Below are 16,320 nucleotides of genomic sequence, written 5' to 3'. Positions count from 1 at the left end.
CAACGTGGCTGTTATTGTGTACAACGTTCTCTTGGTTCTGCTCACTTCACTCCGCATCAGACCGTACAAGTCCTTCCAGGTTTTTCTGAAGTCAGCCTGTTCATCATTTCTTATAGCACAATAGTATTTCATCACATTCATATACCACAACTTGCTCAGCCATTCCCCAATTGATGGGCTTTCTCTCAATTTCCAATTCTTTGCCACCACAAAAAGAGCTGCTATGAATATTTTTGTATATGTGAGTCCTTTTCCCATTTGTATGATGTCTTTGGGATATAGCCCTAGAAGTGCTGTTGCTGGGTCAAAAGGGTATGCACATTTTTATAGCCTTTTGGGCATAGTTCCAAATTGCTCTCCAAAATGGTTGGATCATTTCACAACTCCACCAGCAATGCATTAGTGTTCCAATTTTCCCACACCTTCTCTAACATTTATCATTTTCCGGTTTTGTCATGTTGGCCAATCTGATAGGTGTGACGTGGTACCTCAGAGTTGTTTTGATTAGCATTTCTCTAATCAATAGTGATTTAGAGCATTTTTTCGTATGACTATAGATGGCTTTAATTTCTTCATCTGAGAAATGTCTGTTCGTATCCTTTGACCATTTATCAATTGGGGACCATCTAAATTATCTTGACCAATGTGTTTTTATCTTATTTGTAAAGAATCCTTAGAAGATTCCACCATGACCCCTCATAACCTGCTACAGTATTGAATAATTTTCTCTGTCAGTTTTCCATTATATCTATTCTAAAGAAGTACATCTTGCTCTGTATGCTGTGCTACATAAGCCTGTTTTCTTTGTTTTTTTAGTGGATATGGAGAACAATTGATTTCTATTTCTGCATGAAAATCCTTCTGAGACGTAGGACAGTTAAACTTTTCCACTTCTCTTTTTCTAGTAAAATAATCTCAAGTCCTTTCCTCTTTCCCCAGAGGTCTTACTTTGCAACTCTTTAATCATCTTTATGACCTTTCTCTGAAGCCTTGCCAAATTTTCCTTTTCACTTATTGTAGATGTCTCTAGCTTGCTCAGAATAGGTTAGATTCTGGGATACCAATCTTTTTTAGGCTAAGTCTCTTCTCAAATGTATGTATTAAACCCTGACTAAATAATGGTTATTTTGATTCTGAAGTAAGACATGTCTATGAATGGTCTGAGAGGTAGACCAGAGGAGAGATTGTAGAAGAAAGGAGGTTTTCTTAGCATGGCATAATAAAGTACACATTTCTGTGGCACTTATTAAATGCTTATTAATTGTTGTAGAGGAGGCTAAAAAAAGTGGATTATTCTTTCAAGAGTTTGTACAAACAAAACTTTTCACACATCACACCACTCATATACTATATGGTTGGGGACCAATTACATAGTAGAAGGTTGCCTGCTTTCTCTGATGTATGTTATTGAGGCTACTCTGCAGCCACATTCAGCAGGCATTTGGCTTCTTTAAAGCACAAAATCAACATCTACTCAGCTTATGACCCTCCTGTTCTGCCAACTGGATGTCCAGACTTTAGGCACTTGTAGTTAAAGAGCATTGAGCAGTCATCCTTTCTTAGGTAGCCATAAGCTCACATTCTCTTTTGGAACACCTCATTGCACAGTATGGACTGCAGTATTCCCAGTTTTGTTCCTCTTAGCTAATTTCCTGTATTTTGGATCTGATCTTTAAACCCACTTAAACCGTGTGGCCGAAGACCATGCTACCTGCACTTCAGTCATTTTCCCTCCCACTGGACACTTGGACTCTGCCCCTGGGATCTGTTAAGTGAATTTTTGCTTTATCTTGCCTAGAACTGGGCTATAATACTACTTTCCACACATTTTCAAATGATGCCACTGCATGTGTACCTCCCCCACCTTTCTAGTTTCTCTTTGTTGTTCCCTGCCCTTGGTACCATTAGAATGTAAGCTCCTTGAGTACAGGGGCTGCCTTGATAGATTGTATTTATATCCTCAATGCTTAGCACATAATAAGCCCTTGCGCTTTGTTGTAATCGCCATCACCATCATCATGTGAAGAAAGCTACAAGAAGCCTGAATGGGGAGAGTCCTCAGTGAGATTGTTGTCTTGTTTTCCCTGAGCCCTAGGAGCATTTCCTTGCGCTTCCATTTTTAAGAGACACTTCAAAGCCCAATTCTCTAATTCAAGCCTTTTTCTGAAATATGAGCAGGATAAAAGCTCTCTTTTTGCCTCTCCACTCAGCAATTGAATGACTTGAGGGGAAAAAATTTTATTTGTTGTTTTAAAAATTGTTTTGAGGGATTCTTAGGCTTATTACTTGAGTATAACCATAAACTTCTCAGAATCAGTACCATGCTTTTTATTTACACGTTAATGATTAGTATTAGGCTATATTGCACAAAGGTTTTTGCTTGATTAGCATGATAGAATTAGATGTGAAGTGACAATTGACTTTTCTCCTGTAATTTTCAGTAGGCAAAAGTTTTATAAATCTTTATTTCCAATATTGGAAAAAGAAAAAAAGATTCTTTTTCCATCTTCCTCTTCTCTTAGGTAGCCTTCAAAGCTCTCTTCTTGGGGCAGCTAGGTGGCACAGTAGATAGAGCACTGGCCCAGGATTCAGGAAGATATGAGTTCAAATGTGGACTCAGACATTTAACGCTTACTCGCTGTGTGACCCTGGGCAAGTCACTTCACCCCAATTCCTCACAAAAAAAAGAAAGAAAGAAAGAAAAAAAAACAGAATAAAACAAAGCTCTCCTTTTTTTAAGCCACTTAAAAGTGGCTGCTCCATAGAAGGACAGTGGTGATGTCAGTTATCCAACTATAGTCAATTTAGAAAGAACAGGAGGATAGAGCTGGCCTCCCACATGTACTAGGCATAAAAACATACATGTTCTAGGAAGAAGATGAGTAAAACAAATTGAAGGAATTCATTATGGAACTTAAACACCTATGTATTTTGTTTCACTATTGAACCCTGCTTCCTGACTCTAGAACGAAGGGTTTTTAACCTTTTTTTTTTTTTTTTTTTTGTATCATGGTCCTCTTTAGCAGTCTGATGAAACCTGTGGATCCCATCTCAGAATAATGTTTTTAAATAATTGTGAAGGAAATGCTAAATTTCAGTTAGAAGTTTGTGAAAATAGATATCATTTTTTCCATCCGAGTTAATAAACATCTATTCATGGAGCTCCTCTCCTCCAATCCCAAGTTAAGAATCCCTGCTCTGCATCATGTTTATTTGCTTGCCTCTTGAATCTGTTTTTGGTCCTGCCCCTGACAGCTTCTAGTCCTGACAGTACTTTTTGCCTTTGATGACTCAGCTCAGCTCGCTATATCCCAGTTACTGATTCTAACTTATTGAATATGTATCTGGGCTTTACTTGCACTGAAACTTCCTGACTATGGCCTTTACATGGTCTCCAACCAGAAGTTTCAACTTGTGCCACTGAAAATTCTCAATTTTAGTTCATGGTAGGTTATGGGCATCTAGGGGCAAGTTGGAAGGAATAATATCTTGCACATAATTGGATTGAATATGCTGGTCCTATTTAGGTGTTACCCTATTATGACTAGGGCAGAGGACTTCCTTTCCAATATATAGTGCTGTAGGATGAGAGGAGGAATTTGATAACAGTTCATCAGAGATGGTTGGCAGCTTGGATATGAAGAAACTCATGCTATGATCTAACAATGAAACATCTGGATCACAGTCATAGAAGGTGTTCACTTGCTGACCTGGCCCAAAGCAGGAAATGCAATTGAATTACACCTTACCAGCACCTGTCACCAAGAGAGATAAATTCTTTAGCAGCAGAAAAGGAGAACAAGGCTCTTATGTCATGGAAAACATGTGAAAACTCCTTTTTTCTTATAACAGGCTAATTATTGCTAAATTATAATTATTTCGTGTAACACATTATAATGATTATAATTCATAATAATTTCCTGGATTGGGACTACTTAGTGATAGCATGGAAAAGAATACTGGACTTGAAGTTAGGAGAATGGCGTTTCAATCTTTATTCTGACATTTACTACCCTTATGATAAATGTGGATGAGTCATTTAACTTCCCCAGGCTCAGTTTCTTAATCTGTAAAATGGGAATAATAATAATGGTTAATAATGTTTGCAGCTCTTTACTTCAATAGAGTTTTTATGAGGAAAGCACTTTATAGAAATATGAGCTGGATTATTATTGGAGCACTAGGTGGGATGATGTGTATGAGATCAGATTAATTCCCCAAATTTATCAATTTTCTGTTGCTCTTCCCACGGAGCAATGACATAGAAATTAGTAGTTGTAAACTTCTTGGGCAGAGACTATATTTTCTATCCTGCTAAGTGCTTAGGACAGTGTCTTGCATATGGTAGATAACCTGTAACTATTTGTTAAATGGATGTAATGATGCAAATCAGCGAACACCTTTTCAACTCTGGTTTTCCTGGTATTTGGCCACCGTATTAACCAAGACTTTGTAATGTCTTTGACTTTTCTTTCTTTGGCTACGTGTTTGGTCTAATTATTGGTCAAGCTTTGGTTTGTGGTTTGCACTAGTCCTAGATTATTTGCAGCAAATCCCTGAGACGTGCCATCTTGGCTGGTCCAGCTGGTTTATCAGTTGTTTCAGCTTTGATTTAGGAAGTAGGACCCTCCATAATTCAGTCCATAGTACCTATTACCTCTCGGATGTACTTATCACATTTTAACTTGTATTATTAGTGTGTATTTTATCTTCCCTATCAGATTGTAAGTTGTTTGAGGTCTTTTTTTTTTTTAACTTTTTCCCGTCTTTGTAATCACAATACTTATCACTGTGCACATAGTTGAATTGAATATGCTGGTCATATTTAGGTGTTACTTTATTTTGACTCGGGCAGAGGAGTTCTTTTCCAACAGAATGCTATAAGATGAGAGGAGAAATTTGATAACAATTCATCAGAGGTGATTGGCAGCATGGATATGAAGATACTCATGAAATGATCTAACAATGAAACATCTGGAGAAAAACAAAACAAGACAAAACTCCTCTGTGGCTACAGAATGCACCCTTTGATGCAGGCCAGCTGTCTGTGAAGAGGATGAAACTGTAGTATGCAAGTGCATCATCATTACTGGAAAAAGACATCTGAGAAGGAGCACTGATCTGGAGGCTATAAGACCGAAGTTTCAGTTCTGGCTCTGAAGCCAACTAGTAGTATGACCTTGGTTAAGTCACTTCCCCTAAATCTTAGCTTTACTTCCCTCATTTGCAAAACAAGAGAGTTGGACTAGATGATCTTCAAGGCTCCTTTCTATTATAACAGCCTATGATCTTAATCAAAATTTTCATCCATTTATGAGGCACGGAGTTTTGAAACCCAGCTGGCCCATCTTTTTGACCATGAGTTAGTAGTATCATCTTATAGAAAGGACAACACATTTTTTTTTTAGTGCTTGCCTGTATGGAGAAGGTTATCTATATTTGTAGACATATCTATATAATTTATTTTATTTTGCAATTATACTTTTATTGATTGACAACTAATTAACAACAAAAGATATTTTCATAGGACAGAAAAACACAGATAGTATGAAAAATAACATAAATTAATATTTCTCACGTTCATCTTCCCCTTCAGTAGTGTCTGCTCCAACTTCTTCAGAATCCTTTATAGGACAACCATGTCCTTATGTGCTTCAGAGACCTTTCTCCTTTCTGTCCCCTCCTCTACATGCTGTTGAACAATGGTATGCTTGGCATACATCAAGTTAAACTTGTAGTCCAAGAAAGCTCAGGCCTCAGCAGCTGAAGAGTGTTGTTCAGCATGCACCCATCCCTGATGTAGCTTGGCCAGGTCTTCCCAGGAAACCTAGTGCAAAGCTGGTCATCAATGCCAACCTTGAAGCCAGTTGAGCACCAGTCCACGAACTGGATGCCATACCTTGCCTTGATGGTGACAGTAACATTTTTGGGAACCACATCACCACAGTACAACAGTCAGTAAGCCATATATTTTCTGTGGTGACGGTCATACTTCACCATTTGGTTAGCTGACTCAGAGAAAGCATTGGTGATCTCTGCTACAGTCTGCTGCTCATAGGAGACGTTCTTAGCAGAAATGATTGAGGCTTCTGTGGCCAGAAAAAAGTGAATCTTGGGATATGGTATGAGGTTGGTCTGGAATTCTGTCAAATTGAGATTCAGGACACAAAAATCAAAGAGAAGCAGTAATAGAAGACAAAATTTGATTAAGGTGATTCAGGTTTGTGTAGGTTGAGTGTTTAATGTCTAAGGTAGCGTGATCATCTGCCATGAAGGCACAATCAATGCCTCTGGTTGGTGTGAGTGATCAGTGTCGTTGATGGGCTTAACTATAGCTGTGGAAACCTGGGTAAATGGAGAACTCTAGCTTTCACTTCTTGCCATAATCAAGGGACACACAGCAGACGGCTGAAATCAGACCCAGTCCTACCTTCAAAACTCTGGAAAACAAAGAAGGCTTGAAGACCTATGCACAGATTAGCAAGCTCCTGTATCCTTTCCAGAACTGGATCAATGATGCTGATAGTGGAAGGATCTCAGGTATGGTCATTAGCAGAATCTTCCTTGTTGTTGATCAGCTGCTCAGAGTGGAAACTGGCAGTTTATCAATGACATTTGGTTCTATTTCTGCAAATACTGTTCTGGGGACCTGTTTACCAGAGCCTGTTTCACTGACGATGTTGAAGGAATTATCTTCTTCCTCAGTGGTACCTCACTTGGTATCTGACCATTAGACTGGATATCATTTTCCAGGCAATACAGCTTCCAGCAGGCATCACCAATCAGCACAGCAGCTGGTCCGTATATAGAGATAGTCTCATACATGGCCTTTGTCAAGTGAGCAGGGGGGCTTCTGGAACAAGAAGAAATGGAAGGGAAAAGCCACAAGTTTCTCACTGGCCAACCCTTGTTGGGGGAGGGGGTCCTTAGGAGAGCCAGCTATATTTCTCTTTCTTCCTCTCTGTCCTTCTTGTTTTTATTTCTCCCTCCCTCCATATATGTGTATGTATATTTGCATATACATATACATATACACATAGGCCCCATTGAGAAACCTATAAATGCTGCCTATAAATTACATATATATATATATATATATATATATATACACATATATATTTTGTGAGGGAGGGTGGCGGTGTTGGTGAAGACCTGTGATTCCATTGATGTGGGGAATTCCTAGAGAAGGAGACTCCCTCTATCTATGCTGATTGGCAAGTACTTTGCAGCTTATAATTAGAGGAGTTTCAGTGCTCACAGAGAAATTGATTGATTTGCCCAGAATCACATGGCCATTTTATGGCAGAGATGATAACGTGAACTCAAGTCTTCTTGATTCTGTTGCTGGTTGGCCATTCTGCCAGCTGCTACCCTAACTTGTTATATGCTTGCAAACACTTGAGTATATATCTTCATTCTAAATGCAAGTGAACTATAATAGGTATTCATAAGGTACTATGTGGTAGGATTTTGTGAGGGTGTCATGCAGTTGAAACTGGCTTTAGTAACTGGGGAAAAACATAAGGGTTCTGCTCAGCTGTCTGTAAGATGTAGAAATTGAATTGATAAGTATTTGGAAATTAGAAACCTAGGTGAAAGTTTATGGTAATTAGAGCACTGTTGCCTGGTGTATTGGGTTTTTTCCTCCTTTTTTGTGATAGCTTTTATGATATTTAGATCTTCCTAATGAGGCACATCATACCAACCCACGCTTGTTTTTGTTAGTACTTTATACAATATTCAAATGCTGTAGGTTGACATTAGAAATACCAGTATCCTTTTTATGTTAGTATTTTCTCTTGATGATCCAAGTGTTGACCAGGTTTTTGAAGTTGGTCTTTTAGGTCAGATGCAGTTGCCACTGGTTAAACTCATCTGGCCAAACCATGGTAACTTTGTGTTCACCACAGGGAAGAAACTTTAATATTGTTATTCTTAGTAGAGAGGGTCTTTTATATTTCTAGGAACACTGATTTGTGTGAATTTGCAAGATACATAATTTTCTCTTTAGGTTTCTCCTAGGAGTGGTCTTCAGGGCTTCATTCCAGACCTTACTTTTAGTGTCATTGGGTAGTAAGGAATATCAAGCTAAGGTGTATACTTCCAAATCTTTATTGGCCTTTTTGGAAGGGAACACCTAATTGTCCTTTATACACTCTGGATATCTATCATGTCCATGAATTTGTTTGAATGGTGATTCCAGAGAAGTCCTCAATTTTAATTACTTTTCTGCTTTGTGCTCTTGTAGAGGATATCAGACTGTCAACCAGGCATATAAACCTGGTCATAACATAGAGAAAGAAGTTGCTATGAGCATCTAAGAAATCTCTAGTTCAAAATTAAAAGTTGGTGATTTAGCACTGATCTTGCTATTTTTTTTTTTTAAGAGCAGGAGAAGTCAGTTTGTACATACTTTGATCCTCAACCCCACTGTCTTTGGCCTGAAGTGTGTTGGAACAATAACTTTCTTCTTTGGCTGTTCCTGGTTCTCCACCGCTTACTCCTGTGATTTTAAGCAACTTTTTCCTCCTCCCTTCTCCAATGACATTTAGTGTCATTTTGTGTCTACCCTTTGTATCCTCAAGATTTGCAACACAGGGTATTTGCTACTATGGATATTGTGTGGGTGGGGATATGTAGACTTTGTGGACACTTCATAGAGTATGTTCATGGACTGAATTCTCTAGCCCTAAGGTTAGAATTTTGTTGTTAGAGGCATCCAGGAGAGAGAGTGTATGGATGAAGGAGTGCCTCATCTCCCTTCAGACAATGGATTTCCTCAGCAGTCTCTCTTCAGAAGATATATACTCAACTGTTTGCAAGCATATAACAAGTTAGGGAAGCCCCTGGCAGAATGGCCAGCCAGCATCAGAATCAAGAAGACTTGAATTCACGTATCATCTCTGCCATATAATGGCCATGTGATTCTGGGCAAATCAATCAACTTCTCTGTGACCACTGAAACTCCTCTAAACTAGATGAAACTAGAAAAATAGGAAGTGAGTATGATTCAATCTCTAAATAGGCAGTGTGGGGCTGATGAGGGCTCCAGTCCTTCACCATTTCCAGACCTCTTAAGCCTTATTTGTATGTTCCTTTTCTCCTCAAAGCCCTTCTCTGCTTAATCAAGCAACTTTTACCTCTGATCTGCTTGCCGAGAAGGGAACTGGTGGGGCAAATCTGTGGGTCTCCTGTAGCTCTAGCTGTGTGATTGTGCAAAGCAAGTGCCCTCTCCTGGAGGTGACAGGTCACATTACAGAAAGGGTTGGTGAGAAAGACCCACACCTCCCTTTTGGGGCAGAATCTTCTTACCAAATGAAAAGCCTTCTATGAAAGGATTGTGGGATTGGTTGCATCATGGTGTAGCTGCCTTAAATTTGTCATACCTTCTTTGTGGGCATAGGCTCTCCTTATCTCTTAGAGGTAGTGAATGTCTGTCTGGAGAGGGGAGGATTTCCCCTTCACTTTTTCTAAGAGAGATAGTGAAGTGTCCATAGTAGGGAGCTCTATTGCTTGGCTTCTGCTATCACCACAAACCAGATTTTTGAGATGACAGTTGTGTTTGCGTGTATATTTTTTAGCTTCTCAAGGAAAGGGCTTTGTAAGTATCTCTAATTGGATATTTTTTCCTCCCATATTTCTGACTAGCACATGTCCCTCCTCTGCTTTCTTAACCAAAATCTCCTTTCCCATATCTCTCCTCTGAGTTCTGGTAGAAGGTATTTGGTTAAATCTGCAGCCTCAGAGAAAGCTTAGCTGGTATGGCGCCACTTAAACCATTTCTCCCCTGGGAAGTGGATTTAGGAAGATTAAGCATCAATGTTATTCATAATAATAGTAATAACCCAGATGTCCATAAAGCTTCACAAAGCACTTTCCTCACAGCAACCTTGTGAGGTAGATAGTTCAAGAGTAGCATTCCCATTTTATGCATGAAGCAACTGAACCTCAGAGAGATTAAATAACTTGTGTAGTCCTAAAGGGTTGGAACTGGGATGCAAATCCAGTCTTCTGACTCCACTGCTCTTTCTCCTCCACCAGCTTCAGGGGAAAGGCTTTGTGTTTCACTGGTTTCCTGGAAAAGTGGGCTGTGGAGGTGGAAGGGGCATGAGGACCTGGTGAAAGAACTAGAAGCAGCTATTGAAGTCTGCCAGAGGGCAGAGAACATTCCCCTCCCTGAGACACCTTTTTTGCTTCCCACTTCCCTCCTCCCACTGAAAAATGGGTCTACGGTTCAATTTTTTTCTCTTAAGGAGGAAGAGGGAGAAAAAGAAGTGGCAAATTACTGGGGGCTTGGAAGTGGGGGAGGGATAAAATCAATTTCTTACTTGGAAAATAACATTTCAGAAGCAATTAATGAGAACCTGTGAAAACCAGTCATCATTGTGTTTAGAAATAATAAAAGAAAGGAACTCTCCCTGTTGGTCTGTTGTTCCCCCTCCCCCCCGCCCATTCATCTCTTCCACTTTCCAGCCCTCCTAGAGCCTTCTTCCTGCTGCCTCCAGCCAGGGATCCTGCCAAGTCAGGGCATTTTGCTATTCACCATTTATCTGGTGATTTGTTGGAGGAGGTGGAATGGAAACTGGGAACGTGCCCACCTCGAACCTTGCCTCTCACTCTTTCTTTCCCACTCCATTTCTGCTCTGAGAAAGCAGTTCTACTCAGATTTCTGCATCCTCTCTTGTTAAAACATAGCAGTGCTGTTTGTCTCTGTTGGGAGCAACCCTTTGGTTCATACAGGGAGGGAGGTGAGTGGGAGAAGAGATGCTTACTGATTTGGGAATCTTACAAACCAGTGAATGTGAGGTGCTTCAGCACAAACACTGCCTCGATTTTGCTTTGTGAGAGGCAGATTCAGGTGATGAGTTATTCTTTCTGGTTCGATTTTATTTTAACCCATTATTGTCCAGCAGCCTTAGGCATAGAGAATAACTGTGAATTCTGTGCAGTCACCATTTTGTGGAACAATTTGGCTCATTTATTTGTAAATTTGAATTATTTTCCTCCTGAAATAGGCCTCATTCATTCAGTAAATATTTTTATTAAGCATCTATTATGTCTAACATGTTGTTCTGGGGATAGGAAGGTTACAAAGAAAAACAAGGATATCTTGAGATTAGGGAACATACAGTTTGTCAGCTTACTAGAACAGTCTTGTTGCAGGATTCTAGACTAACCAGAGATAAGTTTTACTGACCAGAGAGCAGTCTCTGTTTCACAGAACAATTGCTGGTGTGAAACTAAATCTGTCCCAAGAGTAACTCCAGCTTAGCTTGGGTTATCCTGTATCTATTTATAGCTCTCTTTCCACACCCAGCACTACCACAAGCAGAATTTTGTTCCTAAGCAGCCTTAAAGCAGGCCTCCTGGCCAAAGTCTCTTTCTTGGCTGGAGTGACTGACTTTTTTTTTCCCTCTTGGACTGACTTTGTAAAACCTGATGGTCAAGAAAGGCAAGGAGCAGGTGAACAGCAGGTGTAGAGAAAGGGAGCAAAGGAAGATGAGAGTCAGAGAGGAGGTCCCAGCAGTGTGTTTGCCAGCAGTGGCCTCAGTGAATCAACTTGACTTTCACATCTATTCAAGAGATCTTTATCACAGGGGAGCCCTTCTCTTTCCCTATTCCTCAGCTTTGCAGTGTGATTCCTGCAATGTGATACTACTAAATAGAGTGCCTAGAGTTCGAAGTATAGCAGTAATCTTATATTCCTAATTTTCAGTCCAATTCAACAAACATTTATTAAATTCTGCTAAAGTGTATATGCTCAAAGATGAAACAAGGCAGCCATTCTCAAGGAGTTTACAGTCTATTACAAGGGAAATAGGACATGTCTTTGGATAGCTGCAATACAAATTAGAATGTGGTAAGGGCAAAGGACAAGTTCAGACAAAGTATTAGGAGAGATCACTCCCCACTGCAGGGATGAAGAAAGCTTTCTGCAGGAAGTTACCTGGGTTGGTCATTGGAGGAAGGAAGGGATTTCAAGGGGGGTTGAGAGCTGGAAGCAGAGATGTGAAATGGAGGAGGTCCATTTTTAGGCCTAAGGGATGTCATTAACCACGAGGCACAGAGATGGTCAGAGAGCAAGAGGGACAGCCAGAAATTCAGTTGGAATGTAGAATACTCAAAAAGGTATAGATAGATAAGGCTATCAGAGGTTAGAGGTAGGCTGGAAAGAACTTTGAATGCCAGCTGAAGGATTCTCATTAAGGGAATAACATAAGGGCAGTGTATTGGGAGGGGCTAAGAATTGGCTTCATTTTCAAGAGGGAAACCTCAAGGTACCAAATAGGATGATACTCTCCTCAAATTGTATAGTAATGAGAACTACTGGGTTTTCTCACTTTGGTCAGCTATGCTGCTAGAAATCCAACTCCTTTCTACTGTAGGAAAGGTGACTAATATGGTGCTTTTCTTGAAGAGAAGGATGTGGTCCTTTTCTTACTGGCCTGTAATGTTGTACCATCTTTGATTAGAATTTTTGCCTCAGAGGTGTATGTGTGATGTGAGTTAGTGTATGTTTTCAAAGAGGAAAGGACACAATTACCTTCAGTTCTTTTACTTTTGAATGAAGAGTCCCTTCTGTTTGCTATCAAGAGTGAGCTGGAGTAGTCTCCTTTGTCACTTTCCAGAATTGGGCAGCTTTACCTGAGAAGTCAAAGGCATTTGCAAGCCTGCCTCCTCTGCTTAAGTCTGTTATCTTTCTTTAAATCTATCTGGCTTTGAGTTTATTTCTATCCCTTCCTTACATGTAAGTAAGCTTTCCCCACTCATTAGTCCCAGGTGGGTTAGAAGTTGCCAGACTTGATGATTAAATGTTTCCTGGGCCTTGAGGCACCAGGACTACTGGAGGTTTGGGTAATTTGGGCTGCATGAATGTTGTCAAAATTGTACGGAAACAATCGATAGCTCCTAAAGTATGTTCTGTTCCAAATTTTATTCTTAAGTTATGTCATTTGGATGTAAGACGCTCTGTTGAGTCAGTTAATTTTGAAGGAATAATAAATCCCCTTCCTTACTTTATTCAGTTTCTGGTTCTAGCACATGGATTTTAGCATTTACTAAATAGGGAGGGGGAATCTGGGGAGAAGAAATTGCTTTCTAGTTGTTTGAGAAGTTGAGGTGGATATTGTCCATGAACCTTATCTGAATACGTTGGCCACTAAGCAGCATGATTTATTGGGATGTATGCTGGGAGGAGAAGGCAGGAGTCCTGGGTTTGATTCCTTGATCTGATAATTTATTAGCTTCGTAATCGTGGGTAGGTCACCTACTTCTCTGGACCTCAGTTTCGTCACTTGTAAAGTGGTGATAACAGGTTGTTGTCAAGAAAATGCTTTGTAAAATATAAAGCACTCTATGAATGGAAGTTGCTGCTGTTAGTCACCCTGGTAATAATCTGTCAGCCATGGCTACCTCTCATGCCAGATGCAAGAGAATAGGCTGGGACACCCTTCAGAGTTCTCACTTGATACTCTCAAGCACTGCATTTTCCAGGTTCTTTGTCTCTTTGATTGCATTAAATAGCTTCTTCATAAAGGTCTTTCTGAATTATGGTGGGCAGTTGGATAAGCTCAGCTGTGCTAATTTTTTCCTTTGTTTCTCCTTTTTAGCTCAGTTATATGTTCCCTTGATCCTTTTATTCTGTCATAAATCTAAATGATATGATTCCTTTTCCTCCAATCAGAAAAAAAGTGTTGGTTTATTTATTTATTCAAACTCTTTGTATTTACCTATTCAGGAAATGTGACGCATGGCTGTATTAGAATGACAGTAAGAGATGACACTATGTAGTTCATTTAAGGTTTGCAAAGTACTTTATCTAGATCATTCATGTACAACTGGACAAGACCTTTGAGTTCAGTCCTCTAGTTTTATAGATGAGAAAAGTGAGGCCTAGAAAGGGGAAGTGACTTACAAGGATCTGAATTAGAGTTTCTAAAGCTAGCACCCTTTCCACAGTACCACACATAGACTGTATTATCTAATTTGGTTCTCACAACTATTCTTTGGAGAAGCAGCATGGCATAAAGAAAGCTGGCCTCAGTGTCAGGGAAGTCTGGATTCAGATCCTGTCTCTGAACCATGCTGGCTGTGTGACCTGAATGAGTCACAACCTCTCAGTGCCACAGGCAACACTCTAAGACTATGAGTTACAAACCAGTTGCTGGTCTCTGTTGGTAGAATGAGTTTACTCACTCTCCCTACAAGGATGAAATCATAGGTCTGGTAAAATAAACACTGTCTCTCACTCACACACAGATATATACACATACATCAAAACCCTCAAAACCTCCCTGTGAGGTAGGTACTATAGGTATTATTTCCCCAGTTTTACAGATGCAGAAATTCAAACTTAGTGAGCTTAAGTGACTTGTTTGTCTGTTGTCTGTCATGTAGCTGGTAAGTATCTGAGCCAGGATTGAAACCCAGGTCTTCAAGTTCTAAACCCTGGGCTCTTCCCACTACACCATGCTACCTCACTTCCAAACAGAGAATGAGAGGATTGGGTCATATTTTTATGGGAAAGGGTAGAGCAGGGGGATGGAGAAATTAACGTTCTTGTAATTTTGACTTTTCCTGGAGATGAAGGCAGTGTTTTCAGTGAGTTGGAAGCATTGTGTAAAATGCCAGGTTGAGTTTGGTTGGAAGAATTTACATTCTCCATGAGTCACCCAATTTACCTTGGGCTGATCTTGCAGTCCATAAGACCTTCTTTGGATCCTGCTACCTGTCTGCTTTCAACATTTAATACCCTACTTTTGCTAGAGAGCTGGCTGCCCTTGGGTTTGGAATGGTTTTAGTTTGAAGTTAGTTATAGGAGATGTGGGTTGATGGGCTTGGTAAATTGGGGAAAATATATGTGTGTATATATATGTGTGTGTGTGTATATATATATATATATACACACACACATAAATGCATGTATACATATAGGTATACACACATACACATGTACTCATATGCACATACATGTATGAACATGCATATACATATACATATATGTGTATATTATGTACTAAGTAAATATATGTTGAATTGAAATAATAGTCTCATTGCATTGGTCCTACTGCCTGTACCACTGCTGGTATTAGTCATAGGAACTAGTAGTGTGGAGGCCTATTGCACTGGGGTATGACTTATTGACTCTTCAGGACCCCTGTGCCCACTGTTTCAGTCACATGCCTTTATCTTCACTACTCCAAATCTTAAAACTTTGACTTATTTAGTCACCTTAGTATGCAAGCATGATCCCTTCAGAGAATTCTTCATGAAGCTTCTGAAAACTTTATTCATTTAAATCATACTTTGTTTCTTTTTTCTTTTTTTTCTTCTTTTTGTTTCTTTTCTCTTTTTTTTTTACTTTAATCAGAATCGACCTCCCTTTCTCCAGTGTTGGGAACTTTCTGCCTGTCCATGCCTCCAATCCTCACCCTTTCCACCCGACTACACGCGCCTGGACCTAATCTGGGATAATTCTTGGCTGGGCCCAGGTTGGGGGTGACATGGGGAGCTCAGCTTCCTCGTTGGCTGCAGAGACGGAATCAGACCACGGCTTCACTAGCCCATCCTATCCCGGGCACCCGGCTACAGGCTGGTATAGGAGTAGCCACAGTGGTCCTGTGTGGGAAAGTGCCCTAATAACTCGGCAGCATCAGCACTTACATCCCAGGGCACGAAGGTAAGAAAGTAGGGGAAGGAGGCTTGTGGCATACCTCTCAACTGGCCCCTGGCCCCCAAGATAGTGGGACAGCAGGGCTGGAATCAGCTTCAGCCCTGGGGGGAGGGGGTCTGTTCCAAAAAGGAGATCATTAAAAAAAAGATAGAAGAGGAGAGATTCCTCAGAACAAACCCCTCACAAAGGAAGTTTTTGTATTTTCCTTTGTGCTTCTTTTTTCTTCCTTGTCATCAAAGTATCTGTAGATAAATAGTATTGAGTTATTTTCAGGCACCAAGATCACTGATGCATAGTTCTCCGTTGTTATCTCCATCTTGCCCAAAGGTAGTCTGGGAACTCCCTAAGAAATACCCATGCTACTTTTTCACTGGCTATTTTCTTAGGATTTTCCCACCAGAGATGCATTTCAAGTCTTACCTTCCATTAGCTGACTGGCTCTTTTAAGCCTTCCCTGCTTCCCTCTTTCCCCAAACTATGTCATTTGGGGAAATTGGTTCCTAGAGGTTGTCCAGCCCTCTATTTCATCCCTGGCTAGTTGAGAGGTATGTTGAAGGCATCTTGATATGCTGGCCCTTGCTGATGAGGCTGCCATGTTTGTGCTCACCATCTGTGGGGGCTCGAATAAATGCCTGCTTTTTTATAGT

The 16,320-nt window shown here is 40.2% G+C and overlaps 1 protein-coding gene and 1 pseudogene across 6 annotated transcripts in view; one reads left to right on the top strand and one right to left on the bottom strand.

The window, feature by feature from the left end:
• The window catches only part of CAPN15 (calpain 15), a 99,040-nt gene that overhangs the window by 17,732 nt on the left and 64,988 nt on the right, over positions 1 to 16,320 (top strand). For 3 of the 6 annotated variants that reach the window (XM_027862905.1, XM_027862911.1, XM_027862910.1), the window contains exon 2: positions 15,371 to 15,679. The exons of the other annotated variants lie outside the window; for them this stretch is intronic. In XM_027862905.1, coding sequence (XP_027718706.1) covers positions 15,504 to 15,679 — 176 coding nt within the window. In that variant the 5' untranslated portion in view covers positions 15,371 to 15,503. The remainder of the gene's footprint in view (positions 1 to 15,370; positions 15,680 to 16,320) is intronic. 6 annotated transcript variants of the gene reach the window in all.
• Positions 5,565 to 6,825, bottom strand: LOC114043740 (annotated as a pseudogene).

This window comes from Vombatus ursinus, unplaced genomic scaffold, assembly GCF_900497805.2.
Source record: "Vombatus ursinus unplaced genomic scaffold, bare-nosed wombat genome assembly UNPS02014770.1, whole genome shotgun sequence".
Lineage (NCBI taxonomy): Eukaryota > Metazoa > Chordata > Mammalia > Diprotodontia > Vombatidae > Vombatus > Vombatus ursinus.
Note: the sequence above shows the minus strand (reverse complement) of the source record. Positions and strands in the feature narration are given on the sequence as shown.